At 46.9% G+C, this 21,393-nt stretch overlaps 1 protein-coding gene across 1 annotated transcript in view; it reads left to right on the forward strand.

The window, feature by feature from the left end:
- SPRED2 (sprouty related EVH1 domain containing 2) overlaps positions 1-21,393 on the forward strand; it is a 111,146-nt gene that overhangs the window by 86,090 nt on the left and 3,663 nt on the right. Inside the window, exons 3-5 of the mRNA XM_077766408.1 lie at positions 1,846-2,014; positions 4,278-4,342; positions 20,535-20,684. Coding sequence (XP_077622534.1) covers positions 1,846-2,014; positions 4,278-4,342; positions 20,535-20,684 — 384 coding nt within the window. The remainder of the gene's footprint in view (positions 1-1,845; positions 2,015-4,277; positions 4,343-20,534; positions 20,685-21,393) is intronic.

The following is a 21,393-nucleotide window of genomic DNA, read 5'->3' on the forward strand; positions in this document are numbered from 1 at the left end:
GAGATGGTATCTGATCCCCTTCCCCTCACTTATTTTAGGTGGCTAAACTTGACTTTTCTTAAGAATTTTATAACTTCTTTAAGAAAATTTACCATGGGAGTAACCTTAAACTTGGAAAACGTGAACCAGAAGCTAATTATTTTCACCCTAAAACTATGGAGAGGGGTGCCTGGCTGGCTCAGTCAGTAGAGCAAGATACTCAGGGTTACCATCTCAGGGTCACCATCTTGGGGTCGTGAGTTTGAGCCCCACGTTTGGGGTAGAGTTTATTTTTTTTTAAAAAATATGGAGAAACTAGAAGTCTTTGTTTTTACAAAAAGTTTATTTTGAGACTCTGAATTGAGACTATTAAATTCTAAAATAGATAACATTTGTTGGTTAAAGCCTTGGTTATTTGGATTTCCCCAATTTGGAATGGGGCTGGGCTGACATTTAATCATTGCACTATTCTTAGAGAAAAATGGCCATAATAAGCAATTTAATCATAAATAGAACTGTGTGAGGAGACTGTTGTCTTCTTTCAATACAACGTAATAAAGTGAACTGCTGGCGACTGCTATTTGATATATACCAGTTTGACTATTACCTATTTATTAAGTCAGAGAACATTTATTGGCAGCACTTAGTTTCTGTTTGCTTAGATGTATATTCTTGAAATTTGTACTCATTCGAAGTTCTTCTCTAATTTGAACTTACTCTAATTTCAGAAAGCTTTACTCTTTCCCTTCCCTTAGTCTAAAAGTAATAAGATCTTATTTTGTTAAATGTGGAGCTTTGCCAGAACAAAATCAAAGCTATTAAAATTTAGCAAAATCATTTTGGTGCACGTAATGAAGCCACGGGAATAAATATTGTCACTATTTGGGAGGGTTTTTTTTTTTTTATGAATAAAGTTTACATTCATGTGGTGGCAATGCTTCTTACATTGTGTAATATTAAACTCTGGTGTCTATCAAACCAGCACTGTGCTGGTCATGGAGTTATTTTGTAATACCTCTTGATCTTTTTACAGTCTGGTTAGGCACCCAAGGCTCGTCAAACTTAGACAATACTGTGAAATCAAGTACTAATACAGGAAGAACGCATAAAACAGTCTACTCCAAGTTACAGCTTAGTAAAAGGCATTTCTGGGACTAGATCAGTAGAAACTTAGAGGCTGTTCTAATAATCCAGATAACGTTTTGATAGATCAGGTTGGGAGCAACCGAAATGAGGTTGATCTAAAAGATGTTCAAGGAAAACTGAAGTGGACCCTGTGGTTAATAATACAGGCGCTAGAGAAAGCAGAAGAGATAAAAGACAACCATGGAGATTTTGAGATAGAGAGCATGAACAGAGAGGGGTTGGCATTGCCACTTACGGGAAGTTGGGAGAGGAAACGAGGGGCAAAAATTTCAGAACAGATTAGTTAATTTTTTCAACATGTTGCATGTGAGGTCACTAGGAAACACCCATCAGGACTGAGGAGGGAAGACTGAGAACCATTAATACAAAGGTCCTAACATAGAGGCAGTAAACTTGAAACAGAGCAAAGCCCCGAGACCTGGGCTTCCCCTTAGTGCCCTCCAGTTGGGGGCAGGAGGAATTAAAATGACTGAGAACCAGGGTGGTTAAGAAGTACAGTGAGGGTCACCAAAGGTGAGCAGGGCAGGGTCAACGAAGAATGGGTGGTCCACAAGGCAAGCAAAGGCTTCTTTGGAGATGGAGAGACAGATATGAGAAGGTAGGGATGGAGGGTTTTCATCAGTTGCCAGCAATGACAGATGGTTCCTAGTAGGGTTTTTGTAACTGGACACCATCACGGCTATTTCACAAGTAACCAGCCTATGCGTTTCAATCCTTCAGGTGGTATTGGAATGCTATGTAAGAAAGGACTTGGTCTACACCAAAGCCAACCCAACCTTTCATCATTGGAAGGTCGACAATAGGAAGTTTGGACTTACTTTTCAAAGCCCGGCTGATGCTCGAGCCTTTGACAGGGGAGTGAGGAAAGCAATCGAAGACCTTATAGAAGGTACTGAATTTTGTCACTGCGTTCTTAGGGGTACAGTGGGAATGTTCAAGGTCTTTTTTATTCCAGTTGTCTGCCATCATAAATTTGTGGTTTATTTGAGGGAGGCCTGGGGTGGGCAGGTCAGTAGATGCCAAAACTTGAGGAACATCCACAAGAACAATTACAAAGTGCCAGTGCCAGGGGAAAGCCGATGGGTTTCAGACTAAGGAGTGATCCCAGCTGGTTGTTAGACTCTGCTCTGGAAAGACAAATTCTGGACTTCCACATCAATGACTCCTTGAAAGATTTCCCCTTTCTCTGACTATTGAAATGGCTTTGGTCTGGTCTGTCTTGGCTCTGAAGGTGCCAGGCCTACCGACCACCTTCCTATATCAGAGCCCAGGGTGTATGGCTGCCCTGAAAAGGAAGGGGATCTGTAAGTCCTGGAGCCCTGGTTCGGTTTTGGGCTTAGTCTATGGGCGAGTGGGTAGTGCTGCGTCACATCTGAATGTGGCCTGGAAGTCCCTTGGGCAATCAGTTCTCAAGGGCTTTTCTAGAGTCCCCAGATGCAGACACATATTCTTTACTTCAACACATTCAGTTATCCATTCAGAGAGTTAAAGTTGCCAGAACCCCGCAAAAGCAAAAGTGAGGCATGTGAAAGCCAAATCCAGAATGAGGGGAGACTAAGTTACAAAAGAATGTATACTTCATTTGTTTAAGAATTAGAGTGTTCTGAAGTCCTCTTCCTCTTTGTGGATTGGGGGGAAGAGTGAAAAGCAAATCTTAAAAAGGAAACTTGCTTAACATTAGTAGTAAGAACATGAATCTGTTCACTACAACCGTGTGATGGCCAAAAAGGTAATGAAAAACCAATGTTCACATTCTAGGTCTGACATAAGGTGGCAAATATTTTAAAAGTTATTAAACATGGCTTATAAATGTTGAGAGAGAAAATAGCTCCCTTATTATTGATAGAATTGTACAGTATGTCCACTTGGCGAAGCTTCACACAAAATTTTATTCTCCTGTAATATTTTTCTCTGTATATACTCCATCTAGTTGTTTCTGTCAAACTTTCCTCAGTTGTTGATGAACTGGAATAATGCAGCTAGTAGAGAAGAATCCTGAAAGATCAGTAGTAATTGTGCAGAGGACTTATTTTTTCCTCCTGCAATCCCCCGATAGTAATTTAAATAGTTCTCATTCCTTTCTGTGCAGTTTTTTTTTTAATTTCAGCTTTATGTAATAGCAAAATATTTTCTAAATGCACATTTTTAAAGACCTAACCAAGAAAAGGAGATGGAGAGGAAATTTGCCTTTTTGTATATCTATCACTTAGGCAGAGATAAATGTTTTTCCTTTTGGCCATTAACCATATCCTTTAAGTTGGTCCACAATTATTGGGTACTGTTAGGGGGAAAGGAATAAGGCGCACAGGTTTGTGTACCAGAATGAAGAAAGGGATGAACAAGTAAATAATAAATCGAACCCTAAATGACCAAAATTCCATAATGGAATAAACTGGGTTTTCTGACAGGAGCCCCAATTTTGGCCTGCAGAAACAAAACCTCCCAGATGCCCCAGTATTGCAAGAGAAAACCTCCTTGCATGCGTATCCGCCTAGAAGGCAGCTCCTGCCGCCTGGGTGTTTGAGTCCAGTGTCTGAATTTCAGAACAGGAGGTGACCAAACAAGCTGTTCAGTCAAACCCTCTTATTGGCGGATGAAAAGACCAGAAACTGACCCTGAGATTGTTGCCGGTGTCCCCTGGGAGCCCTTCATCTGGTGCTTTCCCTACTACGGCAGAGGGGTGTGGGGGAACACTGGCCGAGGTGGGTCTTCGGCACGTGTGTCGGCGCAGTGGGCTGGCTCTCCTCTCCAGCCAGGTGCCCCTCCGGGCGTGTGTTCGCTAGCGGCCCGTGCAGAAGTTCGAGGGACTGGGAACAGCAGTCGGCAGGGTCGATTTAGGGAACGGCCTAGCTGGAGTCCATTAATGATGAGTACGTTAAAAACCTCTCATTCCCAGGTTATGTATTTCTGCTGATGATTCACATTTGAAAGGAATGGAATGTGGTTTTCTGAAAATGTGGTTTTTTTTCTTTCTTTCAGTTTATTGTCAGGTTGGTTTCCATATAACACCCAGTGCTCATCCCAACAAGTGCCCTCCTCCATGCCCATCACGCCCCCCTCCCCTCTCCTAAAATACGTTTTTTAAATGGTTTGCTTTGACTTGCCCTCTGTGGAATCGCCTTTTATCACCTTTTTCGCCTTTGTCTTTTTAGGCTCCACCACATCATCTTCCACCATCCATAATGAAGCTGAGCTTGGCGATGATGACGTTTTTACAGTAAGTTACCTTTGTCCTCTGCTCTCCGGATGAGTTGGTGAATAATCAGAGAGCTTCTGTTTAAGGGTGTGAGAGACACTGCAATTTGGCATTTGCTATTATTGTTGGGTCAGTTTCTGCTGTGCTAGGTTTGCCCATGTTGTGGGGGTACCATCACCCACGTGACACAACTGTGGCACCTGTCCCCGACCCGCCCAAGGTTCTCTCACAGTATTCCCCAGATTTAGGGTGACCAGCGATCTGGCTTGCCTGGGACTGCACTACTTCTAGTGCCAGGAGTCCCTAGTCTGCAAAACACCTCAGTCCCACACAAACCAGGACAACTGGTCACCCTACTCCGAGTCCTCTGTTAACACAACCCCTTCCCTGGCATCAGGGGAAAAGCCAGAGTAGCTTTTCTGGTGAGTAATTAAACATCTGATAAGAAAGGCCTGGAGGCTGAATTGAAGTCGGGCGCAAGTATGCTAAGGGCAGGAAAGGGCTTGGCTATTTTGACACAGTGTGAGTTAATGAGATATTACTGGAAACAAAATGATTTCTCAGCTTGCATCTTCATTGAATTCCTGTGCTTCTAAAAGTTAATTAACAAATAGCTCATCACACACCTGCTGTGTGCTTGGTGCAAGGAGGAAGCTGTGGGGCAACATTTTCAAACTCTTGGCCCTGACGCCCAGTACGCCCAGTACGCAGGAAATACATTTACATTGTAACCTAGGACACACACACCTGAAACCAGATCATATTTCATGTTCTGCATTCTGATTTTTTCTCTTCTGTTTCATTTTCTTCTATTTTTTATTGTGAAACTTCTAAAGCACACAGGAAGATTTAAAGAATATCACAGTGAACATCTACATTCAGCATTTGAAATGTTTTGCCCTGTTTGCTTTATCTGTACCTATATATACTGAACACATGCACGCACACACGTGTTTGTTTTTTGCTGATGCAGTTGAAAGTAAGTCACCTCGATGTTTTAATTCTTTTAGTACTCTAGCATGCATCTCCTAAAAACAAGGCATTCTCTTCCACAAGCACGACACCATTATTATACCTAGGAAAATTAATAGGAATTCCCTAATACCATCTAATAGTTTCCCACTAGTTCCTCCCTTATCCCAAGAGTGTCTTTCATAAGCTATTTTTATTTCATATTTTTAAATACTGGCCGCATCCCTTTACATGTGTTTCCCAGTGCACTCATCATGGAACCAGTGATTTGAAGAACGCTGCTTTGGGAATAGAGAGGTGTAGAAACCGTGCCTCGAGCCCTCATGGAGATAACAGGGTGGTTTGGAGAGAGATGAGATTGATCCACGGAAGGCCTGGGGGATGGCACGTACCGTATAGTCCTCTAGTCCAGGGTACGTTACGGGGTGGGTGGTGTCTGGGGATCAGAGAAGACTACACTAGGAGGTGAGGCTGACTTGTTCCTTGGTGGCATTTGAACCAGCTCGGGAAGGGGGTTCAGAGCTGGGAAGCACAGGGTGAAGGTGGAAGCAGGGATGTGCGCGGCGGGCTGCCTGGGCACTGTGGGTCCCAACCGGACGTGAACAGAGAGCGCGTAGGGGTGTCAGGAAATGAGCTCCCTTGTCTTCTATTGAGCGGCTGGTGTGATTGTGGCTCGGAACAGGCTTCCTATAGTGCTCCGAGCAGATCCTCTCAACAGTTGGCATTTGCTTACATCTGTTCCTTTGTCACGTTTTTCGAGAGACAAACAACAGCAGGCGGGTTAAAAGGTGGCTTCCTGTGCTCCAGAGCAAAACTGTCATTCGCAGCTGCTTCCCAGCTACCTGCCAGAAGTGATTTATAGAATCGTGAGAGGGCAAGAGAGACAGGGGTGATGGAAGCCAGCATCCCTCCTGGTTTTGCCCTTTAATCCACAAGGACTCAACCTGCTGCTCGGGGGTAGCGCAGAATGCCTGCAGGGAAGTGTAGAAACAGCCCTGGTGTTTGCACACACTCAGCGGAACTCGGTGGAGCAGGAGCTACACGTAACTGCATTCCGCATAGGCCCTAACCCACAGTTGCCTTCATCCCATTTGTTTACCAGCCAGGGCCTGTAACAGTAGCACCTCCCTTCCCCAAAGCCAGCCCCTCCATTAGGCCATTGCCTGTTAGGAACTTATCCCATGTAAGGACAGGGAAGGCTCAGCGGGGGCTTATGCGCCACGTTTCCCTTTTGTCACTAGACTTTCTGTCCTCAGATGGTAAGTGAGGTGTCCGAAACCTGGAGCCCAGGACGTGAACAGCTGCATTGACTCCTGTGTAGTCCATAGCTTCCCGTATCTTGTCATGTTCTAAAACTTTTATTCGTAGGACAGATATTTAGAACTTGGAACTCATTTAGTGTAGAAAGAGTAGAAATAAATGATGGGGCACCTGGGTGGCTCATTCGGTTAAGCATCTGACTTTGGCTCAGGTCATGATCTCACATTATCTCTGCCCCTCCCCCACTCACGCTCTGTCTCTCTCAAAAATAAACATTTAAAAAAAAGAAAGAGAAGAGAAAGAATGACAGAAAGACAGACAGAAAAACAAGAAATAAAGACAGAAGGAAAGACAAAGATAGAAAGGAAAGAAAGAACGAATGAATCAATGGTGATAAGACCTTGATAACAGCTTATGATGGACCAGAATTATGAGGGCTTTCTGGGAGACAGCAAGGGTATGGTTAGAACTTGAGGAACGAGAAGTATAACTTCTGTTTTTGCCACGAGAGCCAGGGGCTTCCCTCAGTTTCAGGGGATTCCTTGGGGCTGGCAGGAAAACAGGACATTGTGGACGGTATTTTGATGCACGTTCTACATGGGGAATAAAGTGGAGGAAGAGACACCTAACTCCCCCTGGAGCTGTTGGGCACTCACCAAGCACGGGCTGTCTCCGCTCACACTTCCCGGCTCTCATGGCCATCCCCCAACCCAGCTTCCTCCTGACCTCCCAGGATTGTGAAACCTGCTCTCATTCCTCAGAGCAAAATTAGTGTCCTGCTTGGCATGTGCACCAGTGGATGCACGCGCACACCATCGCACACCCTGCCCGCGCATCTGTGACCGCGTGCCAACACCACTGCCCCTCCGTCTTCCCATGCCTCTCCATTCCATTCCGCTGCCCCCGGCCAGCTAGCTGTGTGTCCACATCCCTCCTGCCCCAGCCACCAGCAGAGACTCCTGATGAGCACTGTTCTGATTTTCTGAGTTTGGATTGTTTATTCATTCGTGGGCCCTAGTATTTCTCCCTCTGCCAATTATGATTGTTTTCTCGCCTTTAAAATTCCAGAGCACTCTGTTGATGATTTCTGTCTTGTCACTTGAAAGCCTGCCCTTTTTCTGTTTTTACTTTTTTTTTCTTTACTGAATGAATGAATCTTTTTCTAATTAGAAGCAGGACATTCTTCATTATAGTCTCTGCAACCCTGTAAAGCTTTGCTCTCAAGGTGCTCAATAAATGGGTGGTCTGAGCCTCACGTATAGTGTGTAACAATCATAGGCTTTCATACTTTTATTCATCTGCTTTGTTGTTATCCTGGGGGGCCATGTAAAACTGAGTGATCTTGCGGGATTCTCAGTAGCTTCGTGTCCCGTTTCTCTAGCTGTGTCTTCTGCTGCGTCTACAAATGGGAGCTGAGCTCTTGACGGCTCACGCAGCTTCTCGTCCTTCTGTGCACTCTCTCCCCTTTGCAGTACAGTCTCTTCCTGGGGCCTCAGTTATAGTGACTGACCCAGGTGAACACAAATACCTACATGGCAAGGGAGCGCCCAGCAATGAATCTGCAGGCATGAGGCTTGAGCCATTTGGTACAAATTTGTTGGATGAGTAATGCAAAAAATATAAACAACAACAACAGCAACCAAAGTTAGCGTTCTGTTTAACAGGAGGGGGTTTTTTGTTTGTTTTTTGCCATTGCTAAGAGTTGGCACACTCATGGGGCACCTCGGTGGCTCAGTTGGTTAAGCGGCTGATTTAGGCTCAGGTAATGATCTCGCTGTTCATGAGTTCGAGCCCTGGGTTGGGCTCTGTGCTGACAGCTCCGAGCCTGGAGCTGCTTCAGATTCTGTGTCTCCCTCTGTCTGTGTCCTTTCCCTACTCACATTCTGTTTCTTTCTCTCAAAAATAAACAAACAAACAAAAAAAAAGTTGGCACACTGGAGCCTCTGACTGACAGCTTTTGGTTTCTTTCATTTCAGGGCTGGGGAGACTTGGAAGGGACAGAATGGAAAGACCCTCACGTCTGTTCCCTCTGTTGTGTCTTTGTCTTGCAGAGAAGACATGTGCTTTTATCTTGTGGAGGAGGCCCCTTGACAGTGTGAGATAGGAACGGTCCAGCTCCCAGTGGATAAGCTGAGCTGGTTTGCTCCCCAACTTAGGACTCTCTCCCGGCTCCCCACAGTTGAGGACCCTGAGGCCAGGGTGTTGGGAGCATATATTCCAAAATCCTGTTTCATAGGTTTGGGCTCATTAAAACCTGGTAGTTTCTTTACTGCTGCCAAATTCTAAAACCATTTTTTAATGGTTACTAGCATCTTCATAGATAGACCAGGATAGTTTCAACATGATGTTGGGAGAATGCAGCCGCAGTGTGTATGTACACACACTTCTAGAGCAGGCCTGTCTAGAATCTGGTCAAGTACTGTTGCCGCCTCAGCCATCATTGTGCTGAGGGGCTGGATTCTGGCTCTAGAACTTGGGGATTAGGGAAATATTTGCTTTATAGACAGATACTTGGGGGTGTATAAAATAGCTAAGTCTTCATCTTCAATAATAAGAAGTCCTAAAAGAATATATAAATCTACACATCGGGAAATAGTAGTATAACCATGTGGCATTGAAAAAAAAAATGGAGAGAAGTGCAAGAAGGAGCCACAAGAATTGGAGTGTATGTTTCCCTGACGCACGAGCTGAGATGGGGAGGGGCAGAACTGCTGTTGAGATACTCAGTGATACACGTGCATTGATTTTTGTTAAAGAATGTGAGGGTTTTCTCAGAATGGGGGCGAGGGGGTCAAGGGAGAAGGCAGAATCGGAGAGACACCTTAGTTACAGCAATCCTGGGTCCTCTCCACAGGGGGTTTAAATACCTTAAAGAGACACAGCAGAGGCTGAGGTCCGCGGGCTGCAGGGTCTCTTCCTCCCGCTGTTTGCTCTGCCTGGTGCTGGGAAGCGGTGTGTCCACCATGCAGATAATCAGCTGCACATGTCTGGCTTGCGGGCAGACGGGGTTAGCTGTAGACATGCCAGCTCCGTAGAATCACAGGTCTTGGCATTGGAAGGGATTTTGAGTTCCTGTCAGATGAGCCAGCCTGCTTCTTTCTGGCAAATGAAGTAGGATTCGCCTCCTTTCACAGCCTCGGCTGGGAAAGCAGCTCGGAGTCCACTGGGTGACTTGCCGAAGGCCAGTTCACAGCGGAGGCGCCAGGAGCAGACCCCCAGCCTTTCTGGCTCACCACTATTTTTCTCTTCCTCTGCTGAAGAATTATATGTGTGACATTCCAGGCGTTCTGTTTTTTAAACAACAACCAAATACAAGCATTATATTTTAGGGTTCTGTTGAACCCAAATTGGAAAGGGGAGAGAAATTTAAGAGCAGTGCCCTGTGTGGCCCATTCATGTGACAGACTTGGAGCCTACTGAGTGACTTCTGCAGCCCAGGGTCCCCAAAATAGCAACTCAAATCTTGACCATAGGAAAGCCTACCCGTGTATAAGGTTGGGGCTTTTTTTATGTTTATGTGAGAGAGAGAGAAACCGAGAGAGAGAGAAATAATTTCCAAGCAGGCTTCACACTGTCAGTGCAGAGCCCGATGTGGGGCTCCAACTCCCAAACCGTGAAATCAAGACCTGAGCCAAAACCAAGAGTCAGACGCTCAACCAACCGAGCCACCCAGTGCCCCTAGCCTTATATAAGGTTTTGGTTTTGTTTTTTCCCTGTCTTCGAGGTTTTTACTACCATGACCTAAGGATTGGTTCTGGATCTGGGAGGCCCTTCTCAGTAGTGACTCCTAATTAGGCCCTAGTGCCTTAAGGCATCCATCCTGTGTAATGAGATCACCACTCTCCTGTGCACCTAGAATGGCATCAAGCTGTGTAGCGTCCTTTGGAGAACTGAGCAGATTTAAGTCACATCATTTTGTGTGGGTCTGAATTCTCTCCTAGAAGCCAGCTGAAGAAGGCTGGTATGTAGATTACATTTGGCATGTCATCGTACCCTAGGCAGGCAGCCCTCCGTCACGGAGGAAAAACGTACTGTCTTTTAAACCGTCGTCAGCTTCCAGCCATGTTTTGCCTGGACTGGAAGAACTTGGTCCTTCCTCGTGCCCTATGCTTGAACCCTGGACATCCTGTTTACTACAAGCTGCATTTTATTACTTTCTGGCTGTTGAGAGCAGTCATCCCTAATGACATCCCTGATGCCTCTCGCCCACCCCAGGTGTTGTCTGCGAGTATGGCTAGAGCAAGTGTTTGAAACCAGAGGACTAAGAAGCAATTTGTTTTGTCCTGGATGGGCTTTGGAGCATTTACAAGTTGTGCTTATTTTCATTCCTTTTTTTTTTTAAAGTTTATTTGTTTACTGTGAGAGAGAGTGTGTACACACATGCGTAGGGGCAGAGAGAGAGAACCCCGAGTAGGCCCCATGCCGCCAGCACAGAGCCCAACGCAGGACTCAGTCTTACGAACTGGGATCATGGCCTGAGCTGAAACCAAGAGTCGGACGTTGAACCGGCCGAGCCACCCAGGCGCCCCATATACTTATTTTTGTTCCTGATTAACTAGGAAAAAATGAGTTCATTGAATTTTGTAATTATCAAAGTTTCATTTACAAAAGCAGAAGAGTACAGCCTGCAGCACATTTCCCTTTTTTTGAAGTTTTTTCCACCTAATCCATCCCAACAAACATTAAAACGGAAGGCCAATCTACCAATTTTGTAATAAATGGGGCTCATGTACTGATTTTCTAAGAAGTGGCATGTGGCTGCCAGGTATGCGGAGTTTAGGGGCTAGGGAGGCATGCTTTCCACACTCGGTATGGAACTGTGATCACCAGCCTTTGGACTCTCAGTCTTCTCAAGGGGAATGTCTTTCCTTTGAGCCTCTATTTGCCAACCCAGGGGAGGGAAGGAAAGGCACTAGTGTGGCGCTACCCCCGCACCACGCCCTGCACTTCCACATACGTGACTGTACTTGGTCCTCACAACACCCTGTGAGGGACAATATTGACACGCTTCCACTTCTGCAGATAAAATCACCAAGACTCAGAGTGGTAAAGCAACCTCTATTCTGTGCCATCCTCTGCCCACCCAGAATGCAAACTTCAGATCTGCTTGCTGCCTTTCAGAGAAGTTTAAGAAAAGGCAGTATGTATTCAATAAGCTTCACTTATTAAATATATCAAATTCCTTTCATTGCAAAGTAGCTTCCTAAATGATGGCCTGTTCAACTAGTGCGTTGGCTTAAAACTACTTCAGTGGAGGGACGCCTGGGTTGCTCAGTCAGTTGAGTGTCCTACTCTTGATTTCGGCTCAGGTCATGATCTCATGGTTCATGGAATCCACTGTCAGCACGGAGCCTGCTTGGGATTCTCTCACCCTCTCTGCCTCTCTCTCAAATAAGCATTAAGGGGGAAAAAAAAAAACCTACTTCATTGAAGGTCTGAGGTTACCCTTGTCCCTGCTTGAAAGTCCCAGTATCATTTTAGATGATCAATTGATCAAAAATGTTTTCTAGGGCACCTGGGTGGCTCAATTGGTTAAGCATCTGACTTCGGCTCAGGTCATGATCTCACGGTTTGTGAGTTCGAGCTCTGCATCTGGTGAACACGAGCTCCACTTCTCTTTATCTCCCACTCTCGCCCTCTCTCCCTCTCTCTCTGCCTCTGGTGGGATTCTTTCTCTCTCTGCTCCTCGCTGACTTGCGCCCTGTCTCTCTCTCAGAAAAAAATGTTTTATGTTTTCTATGGTCTCTACCTTTGGAATCTGGGGACTAGGCAGAGTGGGGTGGGAAGAAGCTAAGTAGAAGAGAAAATAGGTTGAAAATGTAAGCTGCTTCTACAGAGTGTAGTGAAACTGATCTGTGGCAGCTTATTCAGAGAAGCAACAATGTTTTGGGGGAGGGGCGGCCCTGCGCTTGGTGGTTGACACCAGGAAGCAGCCTCCTGTAACTGCTGCTGGCTGAGACCCAGCGCCACCCTGAAGATGGGCGGGAGCCGCCTTATCTTCTAAATGACAATAATTATCAAGCTCACATTACATAGTGAGGGGAGGATTTTTTTATTCAACATGGAATACCTACAGTGGCTAAATTAAAGCAGTAAATATGTCTAAGCACAAACAAAAGCTTTGAAATGCTCTCAAATTCAGGAAGCCCAAAGGCATTTTGGTATTCGTTTCCATGCATCTCACTTCATCTTTGTAAATTGTGGATAGTAGGATACTGTGCTTTTCATTTTACTAGTTGATCCAGAGTACATATTCAGGGCTACCTGAAGGCCTGCCTTCCTCCTCCCAACCCTTCAGCCCTTCCAGTAAGCCAAGCTGTGGTGTATCGGAGTCCTTTCCTTCCGTATGAAAATTTCATCGTTAGATGAAAAATTTTTTTTAATGTTTATTTTTGAGAGAGAGGGAGACAGAGTGAGAGCAGGGGAGGGACAGAGAAAGGAGACACAGAATCTGAAGCAGGCTCCAGGCTCTGAGCTGTCAGCACAGAGCCCGACGTGGGGCTTGAACTGGGGCATCGCAAGATCATGACCGGAACTGAAGTCGGATGCTTAACCGACTGAGCCACCCAAGCACCCTTCACCTCATTTTAAAATTTAGGAACATAAGATTTTTTTTTTTCAATGAGTGGGATTTTTTTTGTTGTTGTTTGCTTTACAGTGAAAGCATGCCCACTTTATCCTCGGTTCCCAGAAAGCATAATGTCTTAGAGCCTAAGGCTAACGTCCTCTCTTCCCCCTGTTCTGCAGCTGCCTCTTAGACCCAAACCCCCTGCTAGCTGGGCCAGGAAAGAGCACGTGCCTGGCTGCTTGCTTGCCTTTTTGAAAGAGGACACCTGGAACCGACGCAGGCCCTTAGGACAGGTGAGCCAGTGCTACCTGTTCCCAAAGACCTATTGACAAAATGGGTGACAACTTCCTGTTTACCAAAAGAGAAAGGTCTAGCAGGTTCCAAGGAGAAAGGAGCACTGCACTGAAGAGTTAGAAACAGCTGCCCATCAAGCCACCCAAGCCAAGCGCCTCTTGAGGCACTTAACTGTCCAGTTTGCTGCCTTCTGAGGAGCAGAAGGTGCCCAGAGTTGTGTGTCCTCAGTCTCGCTGCCAGGCCCAAGGTAGAGAGGAATGGTGTATATTTATACTTAGTGTGTGTACATACTTTTTAAAAAACAAAATGAAGGGCGCCTGGGTGGCTCAGTTGGTTAAGCTTCTGACTCTTGATTTTGGCTCAGCTCCCATGATCTCAAGGTTCATGAGATCGAGTCCCATGTCAGCAGTGTAAGAGTGGAGCCTGCTTGGGATTATCTCACTCTCCCCCTCCCATACATGATCACTTTCTCCCTCCCTCCCTCCCTCTCTCAAAATAAAGAGTAAAACATTAAAAATGAGAAGCCTTGCAATGGAAAGAAGATGGATATTGGTATTGGTTGCATCAGCTGTTGAGATCTAGTTTGGTGGTGGATTGCAGTAAAACTAATACAACTTGTGGTCATAACTACTAGGTAGCCTCCTTTAACAATGCAAACAGCAGCAGCACCTACAGATGACAGAAAAGCTGCTTAATGAATCCGAAGGAATCCTGTTGCCCTCGAACGAGCTAAGCAGCAGTCTTCATCAACCCCCTTGGATGTTCTTAAGAGGAGGGGAGGAGGGTTATGCATGCCATTGTTAGAGCGCAGACAGACCTTGGAAACCACTGATTGTCCTCCCCCCCTTATTTTACACATGAGGAAACTGGGGCCCTTAGAAGTTAAACAGCTTGCCCAGCACCTAGGACCTAACCTGGCCTGGAATCCGTTCTTAATGCAGTTTGTGTTTAACGTTGCTGTATGATTTCCAGATGTGACATGGTCTGGCTTCCTAAGCATTTCTTAGCTTGGTTTACTATGCCTCGTTTAAAACGTGTCAGCCTGCTAACCTCCTGACGTGGTCGCTCAGAGTGGGCTTGGCTCCTTGCGCTGTGTGTTGGCTTCTATCAGCTCGTGGTTCCTGGGGACACAGGAACAATGAAGTGACTATATGTGTTTGCCTTACTGAAGGTGGGCTTCGTCCCCAGTGTCTCCATCCCCAGGATGGAGAAGGAAATGGCCAGTTGCCAACCTTCTCCTAGTCATTGGATCTACTGAGGAGGACATTCCAGGTGCCCCTCAGGAGTTCTCAGTGTCCTGGAAAGAACAGCCCTGGGCACCTCTTTGCTTTCCTGTAGGCACTGTTCACCCACTGCTGCTGCCTTTTCGCTCTGCCTTGCCCCCTTGAAAAACAAAGATTTAGCAGGAAAATCCAAGGGGAGTTGAAGGGATGCACATAGCCTTGAAAACACGTGTTTCACTTTGAAATGCATACTCTGACCCACCCTGAATGCCCCCAAAAGCCCTTGGTCAACAGCCAGGATTCCATCCCAGGATGGGTAATTTAAGTCCTCAGCTGCTCTGACTTCTTGGTTCTTTCTCTCCTTCCTTTCTTGAGCTTCCCTTGGTCAAAGAGGTTCACCTTCCAATTGAAGAAGGCTCATTCCCAGACCCAGGGCATGCAAACAGATGCATGTGATTCTTTAATAAAGAGCTTTCAGGGAGACCCAAGGAGAGGGAAGAATCCTTTTCTAAAATATGCCCAGGCACTAGGAGAGAGCCAGCTACAGGTTTAACATGAGTCTTCTGGTCTCCCTTCCCCATTCAGTCTGATTTCCACCCAAACCAGGCAGCATTGACCTTAGGGAAACAGGCAGCTTCAGCCCAGTATCTTTTGCCCTTTAGATTTTGATTTATTGTCAGATATCATAACATTAAAGCCAGCTATTCAAAAGGAAAGTCTGTATCAACTTGTGAAGCTCTGGTGTTTTGCTCTCATTTCTTGTTAAATTCTGGGGGAATTATAGGAAATATTTGAATAAGTAGGTCTTCAGAGTCTGGCCCTTGGAAGCTTGCTCTTTGTGAAAAATTCTATTAGATGTTCACTGGAAAACATGAACCTCTTTTTCTCTTCTTCTGAGCCTAGTTCTGGCTTATCCATCCATCTAGAATGGAAGCCCCCTGGCCTTGCCGCTGCCTGTGTCACCCTGTATGTCTGAACCCACATCCCACAGAGCACCCAGCCCAAACCCAAAAACCTTCCAGGGAAGGAATGAGTCCCTCTACTATCAAAGTGGATTTGATCAGGCCACTTGTGTCTGTATTTTCCTGATTTTAAGGCTGGCAGTGCCCACTCTTTCATCTCAGGACCCTTGGACTCTTCCTCCCACCCTCCCCTCCTTCCTTTTCTCACCTCCCTGTTCCTTCTGGGTTCTTCCTTATCAAAATCTCTTCTCAGCTTTCTGCCCCATCAGAGGGCTTTAGAACCAGGCCACACAAAGCTTGTGACTTTGAACAAACTCAGCATGACTTTTAGAGAACAATTCACATCCAGTCTTCCTGAGCTGAGACCTTACCATATAGCATTAGAATACGCAATTGCATTTCTGTCGTTCAGTGTCTCATATTAGGTTGCAAACTTTTATGTTTTTATTTCTGAGGAAGAGAGAGGGAGAGACAGCATGAGCAGGGGAGGGCCAGAGCGAGAGGGAGACACAGAATCTGAAGCAGGCTCCAGGCTCTGAGCTGTCAGCACAGAGCCCAACGCAGGGCTCCAACCCACGAACCTTGAGATCATGACCTGAGCCAAAATCAAACGCTTAACCAACTGAGCCACCCAGGCGCCCTGGTTGCAAACTTCTTAGCTGAACATCTTTTTAATAATGGGCACTGACACTGATTCAGGGTCCAACCCAAACCCAGAGACAGGGTTTTCTCGATGCCACGTCTGCCGGTGGCAGTGATTGTGCTCGCCGTATCATGTTGCACAAGACCTCCCCCGAGTCCGTAGCAGCGCCTGCCCTCACTGTCCACAGTGGGTGGGGCTGAAGGCTCTCTGTCCCTGGATGTGGGGAAGCCTATTGCTGAAGCCTCCATAGTTTTTCTTCTTGAGCTCAAACCCACAACAGAGACAACCCCTGGAGAACAAGGTGAGTTTAAAACACAGCAGAGTCTTTATGGGTTGAAGGTGAAGCTGTCAGATTGGAAGGCTGGTAGGTGTCATTAGCTTGTGCATATGAATAACAAATGTTCAGGAATCTTGAGAGTGTGTGTGTGTATGCGTGCGTGTGCATAGCTTAGGCGTGCTGCTTTTCTCCAGTGTGTGTGAAAGCCGCAAGTAGAGTGACGGGAGAGTCCGTCAGCAGTGCACATGGATTGAGAGCCTGGCTAGCTCAATTGGTGACTCTTGATCTCAGCATCACAAGTTCAAGCCCCACGTTGGGTATAGAGATTCCTTAATAGGGCACCTGGGTGGTTCAGTCAGTTAAGCATCTGACTTCAGCTCAGGTCATGATCTCATGGGTCATGAGTTCTAGTCCCGCCTTGGGTGAGCTCAGGCCCCACCCAGGCTCCACACTCCTCTCTCTCTCTGCACCTCATGAGATTTTCTTTCTCCCTGTCTTTCTGCCCCTTGTGTGCACCGCTCTCCCTCTCTATATGTAAATAATTTTTTTTTTTTTAAATTTCTAGGAGAGAGAGACAGCGTGAGCAGGGGAGGGTCAGAGAGAGAGGGAGTCACAGACTGAAACAGGCTCCAGGCTCTGAGCTGGCAGTCAGCACAGAGCCCGACGTGGGGCTCGAACCCACAAACCGCAAGATCATGACCTAAGCGAAAGTCAGACGCGTAACTGACTAAGCCACCCAGGCACCCCATAAATAATTTTTTTAAGTTCATATTTCCTTTTAAAAAAAGAGATTACTCAATAAAAGAGGAAGAAGTACATATGGAAAAAAGGTTTTTCCCCTTGTTTCTGGGAGATTCCCTGATAGCGCATTGCTTTTGTTTGTAGGTCACACCGCATGGCAAGATTTGTCTGCTAGTACAGATGTGGTGGAATAAGCCTCAGCTTTAACGGAGGCTGTCATGCACGCTCTCCTTCTCAGAGTCCAGACAGACCCAGAGCAGTCCAGGCATGGACATTGGCTCTGCCTGCAGTAGGCAATGAACTCTGGACATGCTTCAAAGCTTTTTGACCTTTTTGCTCCCCCGTACAAATTTGCCATTAGCTTAGGAGATCTTTAACAGCTTTGCTCATTCTCACGTTCTCTGATAATGTCCAGGAAGCTTTGCACTTCACTGTGCAGTGGGAAAAGACTGTTAAGGTTTAGGGAGGTAGGCTTGTTAGGTAATGAACACTCGGAAAACATGGGCGCGGCGCGCCTCGTTTCTCAGAATGACTTTCTACACATTGTTAACCTGGACATAGTTCACAGAAAATAGGGTGGAGAAGGGTGAACAGATGATTAACACAGAGGTGACCATGATGCTGAGTGCGTATTACAGTGTTCGATACAACAGTAGCCTCTAACCAGAGATGACTGTCGTGTGGGGCGCTGGTTAAGAATTTAACCCTTGAGATTTGAATCACACTTAAGGGCCCTTATGTACTCATTCAGGAAGTATTTATAGAGATCTTCAAACCTTTGTATTATGAGACACCCATCCCTTTATCTCCTGGGTTTGTATAAAGCAGGGTGCACCTTCCTCGAGAAATTGTACTTGTGTTAATCACAGCAAAATACCTCTCAGAGTAGCCATTGAAAGGGCTTTTGTGAGGGGCGTCTGGGTGGCTTAGTCGGTTAAGCGTCCGACTTTCGCTTGGGTCATGATCTCGCGGTTCGTGGGTTCGAGCCCCGCGTCGGGCTCTGTGCTGACTGCCAGCTCAGAGCCTGGAGCCTGTTTCAGTCTGTGACTCCCTCTCTCTCTGACCCTCCCCTGCTCACGCTGTCTCTCTCTCTCTCCTAGAAATAAATAAAACATTAAAAAAAAAAAAAAGGGCTTTTGTGAGCCTGAAAAGCTGCAACGATGGGTACCGAAGTCCCCCTGGGCTTGGTGATCAGGGGCTGCATTTCAGGTGGTCTCCAGTGGCTGCCTGCCATGGTCTGGGTCTTGGAAACAGTATTCTACCTGCACCTGTGTCCCCGTGTAGCCAGGGTCTGGCACACGGTCCACACCTGCACAGTCTGAGAGGACTGAGAGCTCCTTGCTTTATTGTTCTGTCTGGTCTACAACCCCCCGTGTGTTCAGTCTGTACCTCTGAAGACATGAGGAAAGGGCGAGTGAGAGATGGAAGACAGGCCAGGCTTCAGAAGAAAGTTAAAATCCTTGTGCATCAGTTTGGTTTCTTTCAGTTGCTGGGATTTGAGGGGTAAATAGCACTTCTTCCCAGAGTTCCGAACTACTGAGGGGAAAAAAAGATGAGAGACCCTTAATGAGCTTGATGCCGGTCCTGGCTTAACCTCTGTGGGAAGTGGACGTCTCAGGCCAGGCCCTCACGATTAGACAGAACTGTCCCGCCAGGTACAGGCGCTAGACCCAAAGCCTCCCACAGTGGGTTGGGCCCTTGGCCTCCAAGCAGGCCGCACAGTCACCATAGCGGTTGGCAGCACATGCTGTTTGCCAGGCAGGTGGCTCCCAAGAGGCAGAGCAGAGAAGGAGGGGACCCCACGTGCCCAGGCCCCCTTGCGTTGTGGAGAGGAGTGAGGGCTGGACACAGGCAGGAGCGTGACACGGGTGGAACTGCCACAGACAAGTCGCAGTGAGGGGAAAGCACACCCACGTGATGAATCCTACGTGTTCACGCTTACGTTACCAAAGGGATTCGGCTCACACCATTGGAACATCCTAGGGTAGATCACAGGCCACAGTGTTGACTGGATCCAGAAGCTTGAACGGGATCCGAGGGGGCTGCCTTCTTAGTTTTGCCTTACTTCCTCCTCGGAAGATTCTTTTCCTCTGCCCTCGCCAGGATCCCAGGCTTTTAGGACCCTTAGCTCTTAACTTCAAAGATAAACACGGAATCTCTTCTGACCTCTCTATGAAAAGTCTCCGTATTCCCTCAGAGAGGACTGTGTAGCCATATCTGAATGAGTCACTCTGGCTGGAGGGATGAGAAACGGGCATCAGCTCTGCCTCACTTGGACCAAACAGAATTGGAGAAAAAAAAAATCAAGAGGGTTAGGTCCCCAAAGGGATGCCACACATGTCCACTAAGTTTTTAAAATCAACAGTAGTCGTGCTACATAATGGGAATACGGGTGTCTTTGTCCTAAATACTTGTTCCATTTTTCTGGGCATTCATTACTTAATAAGTTGGGGGAGAGGGTGTAAAAAAGAGAAATAAGCAAATGAGACAAGCGGAATATAAGATTATGAAATAAGTGCCAGGAAGGAGTTTCTTGATATTTGCCAAAAATAAGATACCTAGGTACAGGAACACACCTTTTCGCTGGTGTGGGGAAGGAAAGGATCTGGGACTCTAAGGATGCAGAGGACGGGTGGGTGGTTCTGAGGATTCTTGGTTTTAAAGGCGGTGGCTTCTGAACTTGTCTGTTCAGACGGGCGCCCTCATTCTTTGTGCAGCTCTCCCCCTCCCTCTCCCCCGGCGTACAGTGACCCCCATGGCTTGCCTGCAACCCAAAGATTACAACATCTCTTCCTGGAAAGCCAGTGCCCGCGATACCCTTGAGGTATCCTTATTGCTGATGCTTTCCCAGGATCGGCTCCACAGAAACACTGGGGTTTGATCTTTGCTTGTTTGCATGTCCCCTGCTCACCAGAGTCCCTTGCCCACCAGAGTCCCTTGCCACCAGGGCTACCAGTGGGGTAACTGTTCGTTCTTGATCAAACGGGGCTGCCCCCCCAGGAGGCCTGATGGCTGCTCCCACATTTGAGAAACCAAACCCAACTTTCCAGGGTCTGATGGCTGGCATTCTCTGCCCTTTGTGCCCGCTGCATCATGTGTAGACAGTCTGGCCCTTCAGGGGTCCTTCTGCCTCCCACGGCCACGATAAACTCCAGATTTTGGGAAGGTCAGCAAGACACCACAAGTGGAAGGAGACAGCGTGTTAGGTTTGCGTATACGGGTTTGGGTTTTGTTTTTGTTTTAATTAACTCTTGGTTACCTCCCCCTGAACAGACAGCTACAGACAGTTCTTCTAATTCCTCCCAGAAGAGGGAACAACCTACTCGGACAATCTCCTCTCCCACATCCTGTGAGCACCGGAGGATTTATACCCTGGGCCACCTCCACGACCCGTACCCCACGGACCACTATCACCTCGAACAGGTGGGCAGCAGTCTGGTTCCTCTGAGGGCATGGGGTGGACGGTTCCTGATTCTGGAACAGCCGCCGCCTCCTTCCACGTGGCCCGATGCTCAAGGCCAGGCGTCCTCTGTTCCCCATATGGGTGGTGATGACAGCTCATCCTTACTTCGTTTTCTGTGTGCCAGACCCCTTGCTAAACCTTCCATGTCTGCTTCTCGCTGAAGTCCTCAGAAATTATCCCCCAGGGCAGGTCTTCTGCTTCCACAGTTGATGGAGGAGAAGGCTGAGGCTTAGAGTCCTTGATGGAACAAGTCTCAAATGCAGGCGTGTGTTCACCCAGGGTGCTGTGCTCTCTCCTGAGTTCCTCTGTCTAAAGGGCTTCCTGGCTTTGTGTGAAAGCCCAGAGCCAGGGTCAGGATTCAAGAATGTTGCCTGCTCGGCTGGGGCACCCTGGCATCGCAGGCCACAGGTCCAGGCTTGCTTGGGGAGATGGGGCTGGAGTCTAGAATTCAGTATTTACCAAGCGGCTGTTTTGCAGAGCAGGTTCCCAAACTGCTGGGCGCGCACTGCAGANTTGGAAAGAAAGAAAGAGCACAGGGCAATGTGGGTTGCTTTGGTTTGGTTTTTTTAACGTACAGCTGGATTTATAAGACTCTAAAAAATTTTATTGTGTGCTTCCTAATATTTTGGCATTAAATATTTTTTTAATATTTATTTTTGAGGGAGAGAT

The sequence above is a fragment of the Crocuta crocuta genome, unplaced genomic scaffold (assembly GCF_008692635.1).
Source record: "Crocuta crocuta isolate KB4526 unplaced genomic scaffold, BGI_CrCroc_1.0 scaffold113, whole genome shotgun sequence".
NCBI lineage: Eukaryota > Metazoa > Chordata > Mammalia > Carnivora > Hyaenidae > Crocuta > Crocuta crocuta.